At 48.6% G+C, this 17477-nt stretch overlaps 1 protein-coding gene across 1 annotated transcript in view; it reads left to right on the top strand.

Annotated features, from left to right (window-relative positions):
- LOC146854269 (protein mono-ADP-ribosyltransferase PARP12-like) overlaps positions 1-17477 on the top strand; it is a 490642-nt gene that overhangs the window by 86093 nt on the left and 387072 nt on the right. Inside the window, exon 4 of the mRNA XM_085652052.1 lies at positions 8514-8615. Coding sequence (XP_085508178.1) covers positions 8514-8615 — 102 coding nt within the window. The remainder of the gene's footprint in view (positions 1-8513; positions 8616-17477) is intronic.

Raw genomic sequence — 17477 nt, 5'->3', positions numbered from 1 at the left:
ACACCATTCACCTTCTTCAGGGTCTGGGATTCTCACTAAATTACCCAAAATCAAGTCTCCAACCTGCGCACGTACAACAGTACTTAGGCGCAACGATCAACACTCTGGCTGCCACAGCTCAGCCAACTTTAGTGAGAATCAACAGCATGCAACAGCTGATCTCCAAATTCCAACCCCAGTACTCCCTTCCTGCGCGAGGCTTCATGCAGTTGATAGGCATGATGGCCTCCTGCATTTTCATAGTCCCACACGCGAGACTACATATGCGCCCGCTTCAGGAGTGCTTAGCACGTCAATGGAATCAGGCTCACGGGCAACTAAAAGACCTAGTGTTGATGAGCGGTCGGGCATACAACTCTCTGCATTGGTGGAGTCCACAAAACCTTTGCAAGGGCCGACCGTTCCAAGAGCCTGTTCCACAAATCATACTAACAGCGGACGCGTCTCTCCAGGGATAGGGAGCTCATGTACTCAATTACACAGTGCAGGGACTATGGACACCACAACAAAAGAAGATGCACATCGACCTTCTGGAACTGATGGCAATCTTCCTAGCCATGAAGGCATTCAAAGTACACTTGTGCAACAAAGTCGTGTTGATCCGAACGGACAACATGACTGCCATGTACTACATACAGAAGCAGGGAGGAACACACTCTCCTCAGTTGTCTCATCTGGCTCAGAGCATGTGGAAGTGGGCCATTCAGAGGAACATATTCCTCATGGCAGAACACCTTCCGGGCAAGGATAACCAGATGGCGGATCTGCTCAGCAGACACAGCCACCAGATGCACGAGTGGGAGCTACACCCATCAGTTCTCCAACCGTACTTCCAGCAGTGGGGTCATCCAGAGATAGACCTATTCGCCACAAAAGAAAACGCAAAATGCCAAAGCTTTGCCGCCAGGTTCCCACACCCACAGTCGCAGGGCAATGCGATATGGATGAACTGGTCCGGCAGATTTGCGTACGCTTTTCCCCCAGCACCATTAATACCGCTGGTGGCGCGCAAACTAAGGCAACACTCACTGACCCTTATCCTAGTTGCTCCAACGTGGGCACGCCAGCCGTGGTACACCACCTTTCTGGAACTTTCCGTGGTGCCTCATCAACGACTGCGGATAAAACCAGCATTTTTAACGCAGAACCATGGCGAAATTCAACACCCAGATCCCCAGCAACTGAACCTGGCGATCTGGCTCCTGAGGTCTTAGAATTCGGCTACCTAAACTTACCACCTGACTGTATGACTATCATCAAAGAAGCCAGGAGACCCACTACTAGAGCCTGCTATGCGGCCAAATGGAAAAGGTTTGTCATTTACTGCAACAACAATAACATTAACCCACTGGACGCATCTATTCAAAACATCATATGCTACCTCTTACACCTATACCGCTGTAATCTGGCATACAACTCAATACGCATCCATTTGACTGCGATAGCAGCCTACCTCCAAAACAGGCAGCACCTCTCCTTATTCAAGGTACCTGCCATCAAAGCTTTCTTGGAGGGACTCAAACGAGTAATTCCCCCAAGACACCCATCAGCACCAGTGTGGAACCTCAACTTGGTCCTCACCAGACTGATGGGTCCGCCCTTTGAACCTTTCCATTCATGTGAGATTCAATTCCTCACCTGGAAAGTGGCTTTCCTGGTGGCCATCACTTCCTTAAGAAGAGTTAGTGAACTCCAGGCACTAACCATTCAGGAGCCATTCATTCAGGTCCACGCAAACAGGGTTGTCCTACGCACCAACCCCAAGTTCATGCCCAAAGTCATATCACAGTTCCACATTAATCAAACTATCGAACTGCCCGTTTTCTTCCAAAATCCGCAAAATGTCGCGGAAAGAATGCTCCATACACTAGATGTAAAGCGGGCTCTCATGTACTATATTGACAGGACGAAGGATTTTAGAAACACTAAACAACTCTTCGTTGCCTTCTCTCCACAACACAAAGGCAACGCCATTTCCAAAGCAGGAATAGCCAGATGGATCGTTAAATGCATTCAGATTTGCTATCCCAAAGCTAAACGCACATTAACGGTTCCCCCACGAGCCCACTCAACACGAAAGTTAGGGGCATCCATGGCTTTCCTAGGAAACATCCCTTTACACGAAATTTGTAGAGCAGCCACATGGTCCACTATACATACATTTACCAAACACTACTGCGTAGATGTACACTCAAGACAGCAAGCAGCTGTAGGACAGGCTGTTCTCAAAACTCTTTTCCAGACTGCTGCAGCTGGCACAGGTGGCCGCCGCTAGGGGAGGTACTGCTATATATTCTATGCACAGATATGAATTCAGCAGCCCACATGCCTCGAACTGATTATGCTACTTACCAGTATGCATCTGTTCTTGGCATGTAGGGCTGCTGACATTCATATCGCCCACCCTCCTCCCCGGCGCCTGTCGCGGCTGCAGCACTCAGTATTTTCTGTATAGCATGGTCATCACTTACTATATCTACTCCATCACTGCCACAATGGCGAAAAACAATCTAAGGATGGAGAGGATGCCCATGCGCACTGTAGTCCAGGGGAGGAGCCACCTATCTTGTGATACTTCGAAAACTCTTCCAGGACAACAATGTGCAATCATCCGGACCCAACACTAGGTGGCGATCTATGCACAGATATGAATGTCAGCAGCCCTACATGCCAAGAACAGATGCATACTGGTAAGTAGCATAATCAATATAGTGCTTGTAACCCTGATGGGGTGTTGAATTGCTTTATTGGCGAGTAGCACGCTACTCCGGAACCCATAAAGGATTAATGTTGAAAATTAGTATAGTGAAATATGAAAGCAGTTTGAGATGTGTTGGAAGTCCCTGAGTAAACCGCAGCTCCTCCAGCACCTATCTGATATGTTCGGGAAGATGTGTTTGAGTTTGATGAGATATAGGTACCAGCTCATCAGTGTTTTTTAATGCGCTTCCCTTAGTTTCAGAGAATGATTACATTTCGTGATGTCGAACCATAGCGCAGCTTTATCTAATATTTCTCTTTGTAATACCCCCTCCCACATAGACATATATCTAGGATGCGCTGAGTGTGTGGAGGAGAGCAGATAATTGTATAGGAATTAAATCACCCATTTCATGGAACCCACTGTTCTCACAAATTTGTCAAAGTTTGTTTCACTCTTGTAGCTGCCTGATAAACGTAAGGGGTGAGAGCCCAGTGTTGGAGTTGGTGGTAGTGGAAGTGCTCGACCTGGTTTAGGTGGCAATCTCTTTTACAACTTTCGAAGGTGAGAATGTCAAAATTATGAAATAAGTGATCTAGCATAAGACAGCCACCCTCTCTCCAAGCGTCAAAGGGACCTTCCCGTATGGCCGGTGGAAAGGCTGCGTTGAAATGGATTGGCGTGTAAGGGAGGGGAAAGTGGTCCACTGTTCATTCCCCGTCACCGAGTCACACACTTTCAAAGTGGTGCAAGTGGGGGTGCTGATGTACGCATTCGATGGTCTCTCTTTCTTGGACTTCCAGATTAGGTCCCATATTGTCCTCGCTGCAATAGCTCTATCCATATGGAGCCAGTGCTTCTCTGACTGTCTTTTAAACCACTCTGTCACTACACGCAACTGAGCGGCTTTATAATACAGGCCGAGATCCAGTAGTCCCACTCCACCCTGCGCTCTGGGGCGCCTCAAAAGTTAGAACGATAATCGTGCCCTCCCTCCTTGCCATATGAACCGGGTAAGCATGGATTTAATTTTAGGTAGGAATGATCGCATGTATTCGGCCGAGCCAGAAAATGAACAGAGGCTTCCAACACTTATGATCTTTTTGGAGTTGAAGAAGAGCATTCAGGAAGTTAGCCTTGTAAAGCCCTTCCACCCGCGCTGTCAATTGGATCCCCAAATACTGAAGAGAGTGGTCAGTCCATTGTAGCGGGGATTGAGACTGTAGGTCGCTGGCCTCATCATCTGGAAGTATAAAGGATTTATAGTGGTTAATCTTGAAGCCTGCTACTACCTCAAACTTGGCCAGCTCAGATTGCAGTGCAGGAAGCGATAATGAGGGTTCTGCGAGGGGCAGGAGCACATCATCTGCAAAAAGAGAGATTTTATGGTTGTCACCCCCGAAGGGTATCCCTTTAATCGTCTGCGTCTCTCGAATAGTCCTTGCCAGTGGCTCAATACTAAGAGCAAATAGTAAAGGCGACAATGGGCACCCTTGTCTAGTGCCTCTCGTAAGGGAAAAGGGGGCCGAGAGCACTCCATTGACCTGCACCCTAGAGCGGGGGGGGGGTGTAGTTGGCTTTAATCATTTGAATACATTTATCTGCAAAGCCAAAGTGCTTCAACGTGCGAAAGAGAAAGGTCCAATCCACCAGATCAAAGGCCTTCTCTGCGTCCAAGCCAACCAGCACCGCTGGAATCTTGTGTTAGGTTACTTTTTCAATGAGATGTATTGTGCGTTTGATATTGTCGTGTGTCTGGCGTCCTTTAATGAAGCCGGATTGATCAGGGTGGATTAGGTCTGGCATCAGATTGTTCCGCCTAGCCACTAAAATAGCAGAGTAAAGCTTTGCATCTAAATTTAAGAGCGCAATTGGGTGGTAGGAGGCACACAGCTGCACATTTTTCCCGGGTTTAGGGATGACCGTCACTACTGCCTCGGCCATCGAGTGGGTCACATCTCCGGCCTCTGCCATGTGGTTAAAAAGACCTGTGAGGTGTGGAACGAGGTCGGGTGCAAAGGTTTTATATAAGTGGGCCGTCAGTCCATCAGGGCCGGGGGCCTTGTGTCTTTTAAGGGCAGTGATGGCCGCAGTCACTTCCGCTGCTGTTATGGGGGCTGTGAGTCTGTCATTCTAGTATTGTGATAACTGGGGGAATTGCAAGGCCTGGAGATAATTATCCTTCAGCTCTTCATCTCTGGGTTCCCCAGTGTAAAGGGATCTGTAGAAGGGTACGAAGATGTCTGCCTTGTCCTTATCTGTATGTATTAGCTCGTTGTTCCCGCCCCGTATATCTCCAATGTATTCCCTTTTGGGTTTCTCTTTCGGTTGCCTAGTCAAATGTTTGCCTGTTTTGTTCCCCTGGGTATATGGGATGTGGCGCAGCTTCAAAAGTGTGAGTTCTGACCTATTATTATAGATAGCCTTCAATTTACCCCGTAGTGTGGTAAGGGCGCGTAGAGAAGCCCTAGTAGGATTTGATTTGTGTGCCTTCTCTGCCAACTCCAATTCAGTCTCTAGGTTTTCCCTCTCTTTAGCACGTTGTCTATTTAATGTGGAGTTGAGCTCTATGCACTTTCCCCTTATGAGTGCTTTAAAAGCATCCCATGTATTGCCCACGGAGGTGTCCTCAGCTCTATTTAATTTTAAAAAGTCCGGGATCGCTTCTCGTAGTTCAGTGCGCAGCACCCAGTCTCGCGTAAGGGAGATCGGGAAATACCATTTTGGAGTGGTCGACGAGGCCGCCCCCCACTGTAAGCAAATCGAAACGGTACAGTGATCTGAAAGGGTGAGGGGGAAAATCTTAGCTTCCTTGAGGGTGCCCATTAAGTTTTGACTGCGAAAAATATAATCCAATCTGGAGTAGGTGTGGTGTACGTGGGAGTAAAACGTATAGTCCCTAGACAGAGGGTACATAGCAAGCCAGGCACCGCGGAATCCAGAGTCATATATCCTCCGCTTTATAGCTGCGGTGAATGAGCTAGATTCAGCTTGCTGTGAGTGTGTGCTGTCTAAGTCTGCCTTCCAGGTGAGGTTAAAGTCCCCCAGGAGAATCGTTGGCCCTTCTGCAAAGTCATCTATTTTGTCTAGTAGGGTAGCTAAAAATCCCGTTTGGCCTTTGTTGGGCGCGTAAGCTGCGATAAAAGTATTGAGTTTACCCTTCAGTGTACCATTGACCATAACCATCCTTCCCTCTTTGTCTGATTGGACGGCTAGTGGTTGAAACTTTGTCAAGGTATGGAATAGGAGTGCAACCCCCGGTGCTTAGTGAGTGCTGAGGATCTGTAAATAAGGGGGTATTGTTTGTGTTTCAGCCGCGATTCTTCAGCCCTCCGTAGGTGTGTCTCCTGAAGCGCCACTATGTCAAAGTGGTGGTCAGTAAGATATTTCCAGATATTTTGCCTCTTTAGTGGTGAATTTAGTCCCTTTACATTCCACGATCCTATAGTAAATACCATTGTCCCATAGTAGTCTCCTCCCCCTTCTCACATCCCTCTCATGTAAAACAACGCTATCCGTATCACAAGTAAACATGTGTAGACCACCACCCCCCGTGAGCCTGTCTTGTTGGGTGTTTCCTGACCAAAAGGCCGGTGTGTTGCCTATCTGAACGAAGTTGCCACCACTCCTTTAATCTCCCCCCTCCCAAAAAACTAAGGAAAAACAGAAAAATCCCAACCCCCAACTTTACCAACAGTAACATGTGTCGGATGGATGGCGAGTCTCCAACCATAGATGTACCCATCTAGCCAGACTCGGTGGATGGTGTGACTGATGTCCCCATCCGCGCCCGTCCCGGGAGAGCAAAAGTAGCTAAGTTCACCTTGAATGACGGTTCTCCGAAGCTGAGCAGTCCTATTGTATCCGCAACCCTGAGGCTGTCGTTAGGATTTGAAAGTGTCATGGTCTTCAACTGTACACGAATGTCAGATTATGGAAGGAGCATTGCTCCGTAACCCTTGTGGAGTCACATCCTGCAGTCTCTTGCCTCCAGTATCACTTGTGATTTCCCGCTTGAACTTGTGTACCATTGTGACTGCGATGGGCCAGGTCGATTTGTCCCTTGTACCTTGATTTGGGAAGTTTAAAGATCGGTTGCAGAGAGACCCAGTAAGTCCAACCCTTCCCTCAATTCTGTAATGTGACGTTGCTTGTTGTTGTACTCAAAACTCAGGCCAAACGGGTATGTCCAGCAGTATCTGACTTTGTCATCGAGCAGTTTGGAAGTAATGGGCCGAAACTGCTGCCACCTCGCTAAGGTTGCGGGTGCCAAGTCTTGGTAGATGCTGCAGGTATGACCCTGGAAGGAGATTGCATTGTGTTTTCTGGCCGTCAACAGAACTGCTTCTTTTACTTTATAGGAGTGGAATTTCGCCAGTACATCTCGTGTTCGCCTTCGCTCTCCAGTCGGTGGTCCTCCGACTCGATGCGCCCGATCCAACTTGATTTTAAGAGTTTGTGGGCTTAGGATCTCTGCAAATAGGCCTTCGAGGAAAGCTTCAAGATCTGGGCCTTCCGCCCCCTCCTCTAGGTCACGGATCCGTAGGTTGTCTCTTCAAACCCTGTTTTCTAGATCCTCCGCTTTCAATTGGGTTTGGAGTAATCGGTCTTGGAGGGTGTGCATTTTGTCCTGCATGTCCGAGGTTCGTTTGTCGACTTCCTGGGTCAGTGTCTCCAAATCTACCACTCTGACACCCACCAAGTCCACATCCTGTTGGAGGGCGGCCAGTCTTTCATTGAGGTTGGTCTTCAGTTGGTCGATAGAGGCCTTAATGTCCTGGCTGAGCTCCTTTCGGAGTTCCGTTTTGAAATCCCGCAGGGAGGCCATGATATCATCCTTCCAGGATGGGGATCAGGTGATCACTAAATGTGCTAGGTCCAGATTGGCTATATGTTCCTAACTCATGTGGCATCCAACTTATTATGGTGGTTTTAGGAGCACGCATACCCCCTCCAGCCACGTGTGCTTCATCGGAGCAATCGCCCTTGACCTTTGTAATGTCGCAGTGCCTATCTGTGGAATTGATCAAGAGCTTCCTGCCCGAGTGTTTGTCTGCCAGCTACGCAGAGTCCCACCTGTGTCCTATCAATCCGTAATCGTGGGTCTAGGTTCAGGGCCTGCTTGACTACATATTTGCAATTCGAGGTTGATGTAGAGTTCAGTACGGGCAATGCTGTAAATAAGGATGAGTTTTCATTTTTTATCGAAAAGGTGCACCAAGTCTGTTTAAGAACCTTCTGCTAATTTTGAGTGCAGCTGAAAGCTGGCTACAGTTCTTCTTTCCATATAGTTGTCACAAATAGTGCTTTGATTTAGATATCAACGTTACCAGCTTTGATACTGTCCCCTAGAAAGCGAGTAAGTGTGTTTTTTTTTTTTTGGATTGAGAGGCATGAAGTTTGTTTTATGTTTCCATAAGCACTGGTCGTGATTAAAGAGAATTCTGTCAGCCTTAACCATAGCCACACATTGTGAATTTTGCGACTTTATGATCACATTTTTATTTTGGAATCAGAGTGTCAATTATGCAAACTGAGTTTTGAGTTCACTTTGTGTGATTACATCACTTGCCTGGACGGTAAAGCATATGTATGATCTAGAAGAGACTCTACGTTTGACAAGTGCCTTACTTTCTCTCAACGAGGCCTCTGCTTTTATACACAATATGGAAACGTTGAATCTGTTGTAATTACTTTTTGAATGTATGCTTGTTTGGCTGAACACCCACTTTACCAGAAACTTTTGATTTACAATCTACATACTTTGTGCTGTCTGTAGTAGTTACAGAATTGACACCCTCTTCCCCTACAGAGCGAGCATTCCTTCCTGGTCCAATTATTCGGAGTAGCAGCGTTGATGAAGGAAGCGAAGAAATCTGCTTGTTCCACATAAGGAAGAGCTGCAGTTTTCAAGGTGAGTCATTGATCTCTGCACAAACATGATTAGTTTGTGGGTCTTTTCTTTCACTTAATTATTTCTAAAGTTGATTGATTCGAGTGGGCTTCTGTCTTACATTTGAACTGTTGGCATGAAAGAAATATATTAAAATATGTCACTGTGATGTTACCCACTATGTAGATATGTTTATTAAGACTGAGTCTCTATTGAAAAAGCATTATTTGATTTGCCTATAACTTTTGATTCTGTAGACATATTTGTAAGAAAATTGTCTATCTACTTAGTCAGTTAGCTAAGGTTAGACATGTCAAGTTTCGTGAAGATCTGTCCATAAAGTTATCTAGAGAGGGGACAGCAAAAGTAATTTTCCATTTAACTCTCATAGGAATTTTGCTGGAAACGGGTTTACACCAAACTTGGCATGAACGTAGAACTTTACTCAGAGAGCGTGCTTTTTAAAAATGTAGTTTGTTTGTTAGATATTTGCATTTTAAAAAGATGCTGAGCTAACATAAATGTTAAAGCTTTTGTCCACAGCCTTTTTAAGTGCTTGATTCAACCACCATTTTGACCCTGACTGTCAACTCTGAACCAACTTGCGAGTTCCTACATTATTAGTAGTATGTGATATTCAAGTAATTTGCTTTTGTGAAATTAAGCAAAATTCAGCAGAAATGAAATTACACAAAATTAAAAATTGCAGAAAAAAAACACAAGTACTATAAACATAACAGCCTTATGTTCTGTTCTGGTCATTGTTCCCTTTCTCCAGTCTAAAATGTTGCCGCGAACAAAGCATTATTACACCACATGGCCTTATGGCATCATTTTAGGAATTTCACTGTACAACACTCTACACAACTCCCTCTACACCACTCTACCCTAATTTACTCCACACTTCTGTATGACACAGTACTCTAGTATACTTCATGCCGCTCTGTGCCACTTGACGTTATAACACACTGTGCCACTCTACTTTACTACACTGTACTTTACATCACTACACTGTACTCCACTGTACAGCAGTCTACGTCACACCACTGTACGGCACACAACTCTACTCTGATACTTTACTCCTCTATATGCTCATTTTTCTGTGCCACCATTTTCTGCATTATAAATATTTGTTGCATATCAAAGTTGCTAAGTGATTTATGAGACTCTGAGATATTTACTCACTATGAGGTTGGATATTTATGGAGTAAAGATTGTTCCGATGCAGCAATCTCATTGCTCAATAAATTCTTTTAAGATAGTGGGGATGAAAATTCTTGTTTCATTGCTTATTTGTAATCTGATGTGGTCTGGGTTTTTTTTGTTTTGTCTGCTGTCTAAAAAAGAAAATAAATGGCGACATAATCATGCTTGGCTTGTAGTACAGGAAGCTAATGGGGAGCAGCAAGGTCAGTAAACCTGATGGTGTGGTGCTTGAGTGCCATGAAGGATTTATCTGTAAGCGGTGTCTCATTCTGTTGGCTGCGGGAGATAGTGTATAATTTGCATGAAAGTGAAATTGTCTCCCTATTAGTGGCAGTTGCTTTTTTGGGTGTATAAATTGAATTATAGAAGTGGTAAGTAAGTAGTGTATGGTCTGCGTGGTAACTTGAGCATCTACAATGCGAGGCATCGGGTAAACTTATTATGAGCCATTCAAGATACACCGATAGTCAACGCTCCCAAAATAAAATGTTGTGAGAAACACAATAGTGTGTTCTACCCACTTTCTTAGTGGTGGAATTGCATGACGATTTATGATGGAGATGGGTTTTCAGACTTGAGCGTATGGAAAAAATAATATTGTTTGCACATGTTTCTCCAAAGCTTTTGGTGCCTAGTATTTTCCTAATCATAATTACTTTACCAGTAAACTTAACTAGAAGTTATCGTGACTATATTTCCGACTAATGACTCTGGCACTGTGCAATCAACATGATGAGCAGTCTGTATCAGTGTGGCACATTTTTGGCCCATGATCATGCGCAATAGGGGAGCAGAATTGCATTAGTTCGGTAGAGGATCTTTTTTTTTGCGTATTCAAACAATTTGAACAGTTTGACATAGAAATAAAATAGGGGCGAACATACATCGTTCTAGGGTATATATCCATAATCATTACAAACATGGGATGTGCCTCCAGTAAGTCTTGGCACATTAATCGTACGCATAACAGTCCTCCACTGCAATCTATAAATGGGGTAGTAACAGGGATAGGGGAGGATATGGGGGGAAGCCCATAAACAAAGACAAAAACAAAAGAAAGGGGAGGGGTATGTGTTTGTTCTTAACCGCATACGCCCGTTTGTTTGCCTCCTCCCCTACCGGGTTGGATGGGAAATGGTGTCTTCTCACCGTTTCACCCTACCTCCCTTCACCCCCCAGGTTGTTTATAGAACAATGTGTCTCGCTTTCTTGGCGCCCTGTTTCTTCTAGAGGGAAGACTCCAAAGACCAGTATGGGGAGGACATGGGGGGGGGGGAGGGTCGTTGAGAGGTCCTGTCGTAACGAATCTGACATAATATGGTTCCGTTGCTGGTGTGACTGTAGAACAATTAAGCCCTGTGGATCTTGGGGGCATGGCGATAGTTGTGCGGGCATTGGTGTGCATATGAGGGTGGGCGTGCTAGAGGGGGGAAAGGTATGGGAGAGGTGGCGGGGGGAGGGGAGAAAGGGAACTAGAGAAACAAAGGGACATCCCCCTGCTAGGTTATTAGTAAAAGTGGTGGTGAAGATGACAATAGTGACAATAAGGATATTAATGATAGCAATAATAATCTGGCCGTTACGAGCTATAATGTTGCTGAGAGGGTGGCAGAGAGAGCCGATAATACTGAGAGGGGACGAACATTGAGAAGAATCAATTTATCAAGTAGTGAAAAGGGAAGAAAAAGAGCAGGAAGAGAAAAAGAGAAGAGAGTGTGCTGAGTCGTGGAGGTGAGGGTTGGAGGGGATATGACGTTCTGTAGGGTGGTTGCAACGCGCTCTTCACTTAATCACCAGGGTCCGCTTCCAACCCGTCTCCGCCCACGTCCGGTACCTCTACGCGCAGAAAGGGTGTTCATGTCTCCAGAAAAATCTCCGACTGGTCTTGTAGGTTATATATGATCATCTCATTCATGGGAAGTCGCTTGGATCATAGCTGTCAGCCAGGACTCTTGTGTCGGGTGGGCCGCAGCCCTCCATTGGCGCAGTATGAAAAGCTTGGCCTTGGCCACAGCTGTATGAAAGAGGCGGCGTTGCGGTCTGGATAGGTCCGGGAACCGCTGGAGGTCGTTCAGAAGTACTTCAGGGGGCATAAGCGGTATATAAAGTCTCATGGTAGCACTCCGAGTCCGTCCCACAAACTCCCAAAAGGCCTGCACTGAGGGGCATTCATAGATGATGTGTGTTATGTCGCACTGGGAGTTGGAACGTCTCCAACAGTTTGCATGGGGAAGAAGGCCCGCCCTGTGCAGTTTTGTGGGTGTCCAATACCAGTCCTGTAAGACTTTGAAGAGGCAGAATTTCATCCGCGCCTCCCTTGCGCACTTAGCCAGAGCTTCTAATATGTCCGCTCATTCGTCGACTTCATACATGATCGCCAGCCATGCCGGCCACCTGGCACGTAACTTCTGTGCCAAGGGGGTCGAGAAGCGGTGCAACGCTAGCACCTCATACAGTCCAGATATCACCCCCTTGTACCGTCGCCAGACAAGGAAGAATGCAGCTACCGGAGATGGGGGAAGGTTCCAGGCGGGAGCCCCCAGGCAATGCCTTAGACAGTGTTGTAGCTGGTTGTATCTCCAAGACTGTGTCGTGGGGAGACCATACTTATGATCAATGGACCTTATACCCGCAGCCTGCCATACCGCCAACTCAAATCCTGCCCTCCGATCCGAATGGCCTCATTTCTCCATAATGGGGCCTTCTCGTGCAGATGTGGATGTTTCCCCAAGAGCTTGTGGGCCCGATGCCCAGCCTTGCACGCGGCAGGCACAATTGGATGCATTATATCGCTGTTCCCACCTCTCGCCATGTATAATATAGAGAGTCCCTCCTCTGCCGAAAGTGTCGTTCCAACGGAACCCTTTGTGGTGGGTCGGGGAAACCTGGTAGGAAGTACGCCAGTTGGGAGAGATGTAATGCCAATGCATAGAGGTATATTGATGAGAGGCCAAGTCCCCCATGAGGGGGGCGGGCCTGTAACTTGGACGCGACAATGCGTGGCTTTGCGGAGCCCCACACAAACGACCGTAGCTTGGAATGTATCTGCTGCAAGAGTGTGAGAGGCACCTGCATTGGCAGCATCCCCAAGGTATAGTTGAAACGCGGTAATGTTACCATGCGGACCGCCTGCACTCTACCCCACAACGAGAGCCCCAAGGCCTTCCATTTGTCAAAGTCTCGCTGCATCTGGGTTCTAAGCGGGTTAAGATTATCCTGGACCATGTTTGCTATACCTTTATTGACAGGAAAGGCGTGAGTGTTGCCATCGGAAGGGGAACCCATGTATCGCCGGTTTCGTGGTCCCGGAAGAGAGAGGGAGTGCTTCACTCTTGCTCCAGTTGATCTTTTACCCGGAGAGGGAGGAGAAGTCGTCGATAATCTGGAGCAGGGACGGAAGGGATCGGGGCAAGTCCGTGAGGGTTAACAAAATGTCATCCGCATATAGATACAGTTTGGATTCGCCTATTGGGAGTGGAACACCCGCGATGACAGCCGAATTGCGCATGGTGGCGGCTAGTCCTAGTTCCAGTGAGAGGAGGACGGGGGAGTGGTCTGAGAAAGCCACCTCCAAGATTTGAGATTCTTGGGTGAGCTGTACTACTCTATGGGAGGTAAGAAAGTAATCCAAGCGGGTTAGTATACCGTGTACTGGAGAGGCAAAAGTGTATTCCGTATCTGTGGGGTGACTCAAGCACCAATGATCTATTTGTTCGTTATCTTGCATCACGTCTTCCAGCAATGCCCTGTCCGCTGCATTGCTCCTGTCCAGTAGTCCGGTCCTATTCAGGATCGGGTCCCTCGCTAGGTTCCAATCCCCGCCTATAAGGAGTTGTGTAGCACCTATTTCCGACAGAACTCTATTTAACTGCAAGAGGAATGTTTTTTTTGCCCCTGTTGGAGTGTATACCGATCTCACGCATATGTGGTGATCACCTATCTTGAGCTGTGCCAAAACATATTGGCCATCAGTATCCGACCATGTCTTTGTCACTGTCGCTGGGAGGGATTTCTGGAGGAGAATCCCCACTCCGCACTTGCGGAGTGGGCTCTCATTCCCAGGAGCCTCAACCTGCACACTGCTGTGTATTTCCCCTCCTACCCAGTCTCGTCGCAGTTTGTCCTATTCTTCAGTGTCTAGGTGCGTTTCCTGCAGTAGGGCAATGTCTGTGCGTTTGGATTGCAAATACGCCAAAACCTTTTTTCGCTTTATGTGGTGAGTGAGACCATGGACGTTCCAAGTGATTGCTCGTAGTGGGCGTGAAGGAGTCCTAGTGTTCAGCGTAGCAGGTGCGAATGCGGGGGGGTGAGGGGGGGGGTAGGTGCAATGAAAGAGTGAAACCAAGCGAGGGGGGGAAGGTTTTGGGTCTCCCAAAGGTTTACAAAATGTACTTTGCAGAGTTACGGGATGGGGTTGGGTCAATGCGAGAGGGGGTAGTGCCCTATTCCAGAAACCCAAAGAAAGAAGAGTGAGAACGAAAGAAAGGAGAAGATCGAGAAGGGGAAGAGACGAAGAAACTGCGAAACAGTCCAACCAAACAGAAAAGGAACAAGAGACGAATGGAACAAAACAAAAGAGAAGGCAAGGAGGGGTGGGGGAGGAGTGTATGGGAGCCTGCTGGCACTTCCCTAATTGTCTAGATCTATTAGGTTGCTGGGGCTGTCATCGGGCTATAAGGAGACCTATGTTAGCGTGTATTGCGAAGGCGCCTCAATCGGTGGGGAGGCGCAGCAGAAAGGTTCTATTTTACCACAAGGGGAGTATGCAGTTCCTGGGTGGGATGCACCGAAGGGTAAGGGGAGAAAACAATAGGACACCGTGAATAGGGTACAGTCTCAGTTTCCGCTCAACAGGTGTGCTTATCTATCTACCGCAGGTCTACTCTTGGCGGAGCACCGCTGCGAGGGGGGCACCAATCTCCCAGAGCGGGGTAGGCCGGTGCTGCGAAGGGTCTCATCAAGATATAAAGAAGGGGATCAAAGGGAGAAAAGGTAAACCAGCGCCGCACCCTGATGACGGGGGTAAAGCGGGTGTAAGACATCCAACGCACAAAGAGGCATCCCGCAACTCCTACTTGTGGTGACGCGCGAGGGGACCCAGAGGTCCACCTATTGCACAGGACCCTGCCGGGTTTAAATATGTGAGCTGAGGCGCATAGCAGTGGATAATGATGTATACTAATAATAATGTGTCTCCCTAGGGGGGGCATCTGAGCCATGTGTAGGACTGCAGGCCGATGTGACGTGCCTATGTGCGCAGGAAAAGGGTGGGAGTGGAGCGGACCTAGTCAGTTGGGGCTGAGGGAAGGTCCCACATATGTGAATGGGAGCAGTACTACCACACAATACTATTATTCAAACAAAGAAATCTACATTTGTCTTGATGCAAAACCTAGACACTTCAAAAAACTTCAGTTATTCAAGTGTACAATATAAAAGAATAAGATGAAACAGTATAACCCCTCGAGGTCTAAAACACCCCTCAATGCAATACAGCGCATAGGATACTCAGCTGTCCATCAATCAAACAGCGTCCCACTGCATCATCTGCTACAGAATCAGTTGCAGTGGGGGTCATCAGTTCGGGTCCTCCACGCCCCTGAGTCAGACCAAGTGATGGTTTCAAAGGTGAACGAGATTTGTCCCTCTGTGACTCTTGGGCAAAGGCGGCCGCAGCATGGAGCGCGGAGGCTCTGTCCTCTTTTGCTCATGCCTGTCTGTCCTGTTCTCTACCACGTTGCCACAGACCACCAGAGGTCCTTCTCTCCATCAACAGAGCTGGGCCCGACATTGAGGAGGGTTCTAAGTCACTCGTAGACGTCTCCATGTTCTGTCATATCACATTGTCCAGAAACAGGCGTAGGTCCCCTGGATCATGAAGTCCTTAGAATTACCATCCTTGGTAACGCGAAATCTCGCCGGTTCAAAGAGACCATATTTTAGGTTTAGCTGCCGGAGCCTGGGTCTGAAAGATAGGAAAGATTTGCGGAGGTCATTTGTTTCTTTTGAGAAATTGGCAGCCATCTGGATGTTGTAGCCATCATGTGCAAATGAACCTTGTGCACGCGCTGAAGCTAGGATTTGCCTCGTCTGGTTGTGACGCCGTGCGTTGGAGTCCTTGTGGAGCGGTCCTATTCGGTGGGCCCTTTGTATCTCCAGGGATGGATTGAAGGTGGCACCAACTAGCTTTGGGAAGCTGTCCTTCAAGGACACGGTGGTATTTTGACCCTCAACGGATTCCGGAAATCCAAAAAAGCGGACGGTCCTCCAAGTCGACGAGCTTGCTGAGTATGAAGATGAGTTCTCGATCTCTGTCTGGCATTGTATTCAGTAGGCCTTCCACCGCCGTCAGCCTCTGATCCGGCGCATCCACACAGGAGTGAAACCTAGCCAGGTCTGCTCGCATCGATTTGTCTTCATCCGCCTGTTTGGAAATTTTAGAGTCCATCCCCTCCAATCGTCAACTGACTGAGGAGATCTCCTGTAGAATGCGGTCCATAGTAACTCCTGCTTCCGGGGCCGTCGAGGGGGCCGGGGAGCCGACTGCCGGAGGTCATCAGCTTTCGCGGCCATTGTGCGCGGGTGTTGCTTCAGCGCCTCCGTGAATAAGATCTGCCTGGAGGTCTTGCTCCCCTGTTTTGCCGTGGTCTTTTGTTCCCCGGTAGCACGTTGTGCCTTTACCAGCCTAGGAGGGCGTATTAGATGGAAGCCGGAGAGAGGGACTGCGCCGTCTTCACTGGTGCTGGTCACCGGAGGCTGAAGGCCAAGTACCACTTCCTCAGTTGGTAGGCTTAGCCGTGCTGCTAATCGGGGACCCTCCGGCATGATCTTGCCGCTGTGGCGGGGGGAGGAGCAAGTATGGTGGTGGTGGCCCCCAGAGCGGTCCCGGTGCCTCAGGTTCCCATTGGCTGAATAGGGTGCGGGGCTGGGCCGTTTATATTGCACTCGCTGCCGCTGGTGGGCAGATTCCTGTGAGCGCCGGGGGGGGGGGGGAAAGGGGGGTAGAGAATCCGTGCTGTAGTGTAGCGTAGGGCGCCACCGGGCGCCAGGAACAGTCCCGTCTGGACCGTTTACCACTGCTGGGTTAATAGGTGGGGTCGGTCAGCCATTCCATTCCAGGCCGAGGCTGAGGGCACCCCACTAGGCCTAGAAATCATCCACTACTTTGCCGCCCCCTCAGCACGTTCCCCAGATGTAGCAGTGCTACCGGGGCGGGGGGGGGGGGCAATCTCAGTGGGTGCCGCCAAGCGCAAGGAGCGGCCCCGGCGCTTCAAGTGTGCAGCATGGTGCGTAGATGGGGCCGGGCAGTCACTCGGGTCGAGGGCACGTCGCTGATTCCAGGAGTCAGCCGCAGGGCCACCTTCCCAGTCACCCGCTCCCCAGGCAATGGTATCGGAGCGGGAGGGGGGGCAGTTTCTGAAATCATGGAAGCGCCTCCAGCCGCAGGGAGCAGTCCCGGTCCTATCCCACGGCAGACTCAGGAGGCGGGGCCAGTCACTCACTCGAGGCTGATGGCGCGCCTCCAGGCCCGAGAGTCTACCGACGGTGCGCCGTCGTTTCCGTGCACCCTCCAGCCACGACGATGACACCGGAGCAGCTGGAGTAGCCCCCGCATTCAGGGACTCCGATATGGTATCGTAGGGCCACCTCCGGAACGCCTCATTGCCCGCCTGGAGT

This window comes from Triturus cristatus, chromosome 4_1 (genome assembly GCF_964204655.1).
Source record: "Triturus cristatus chromosome 4_1, aTriCri1.1, whole genome shotgun sequence".
NCBI lineage: Eukaryota > Metazoa > Chordata > Amphibia > Caudata > Salamandridae > Triturus > Triturus cristatus.
Note: the sequence above shows the minus strand (reverse complement) of the source record. Positions and strands in the feature narration are given on the sequence as shown.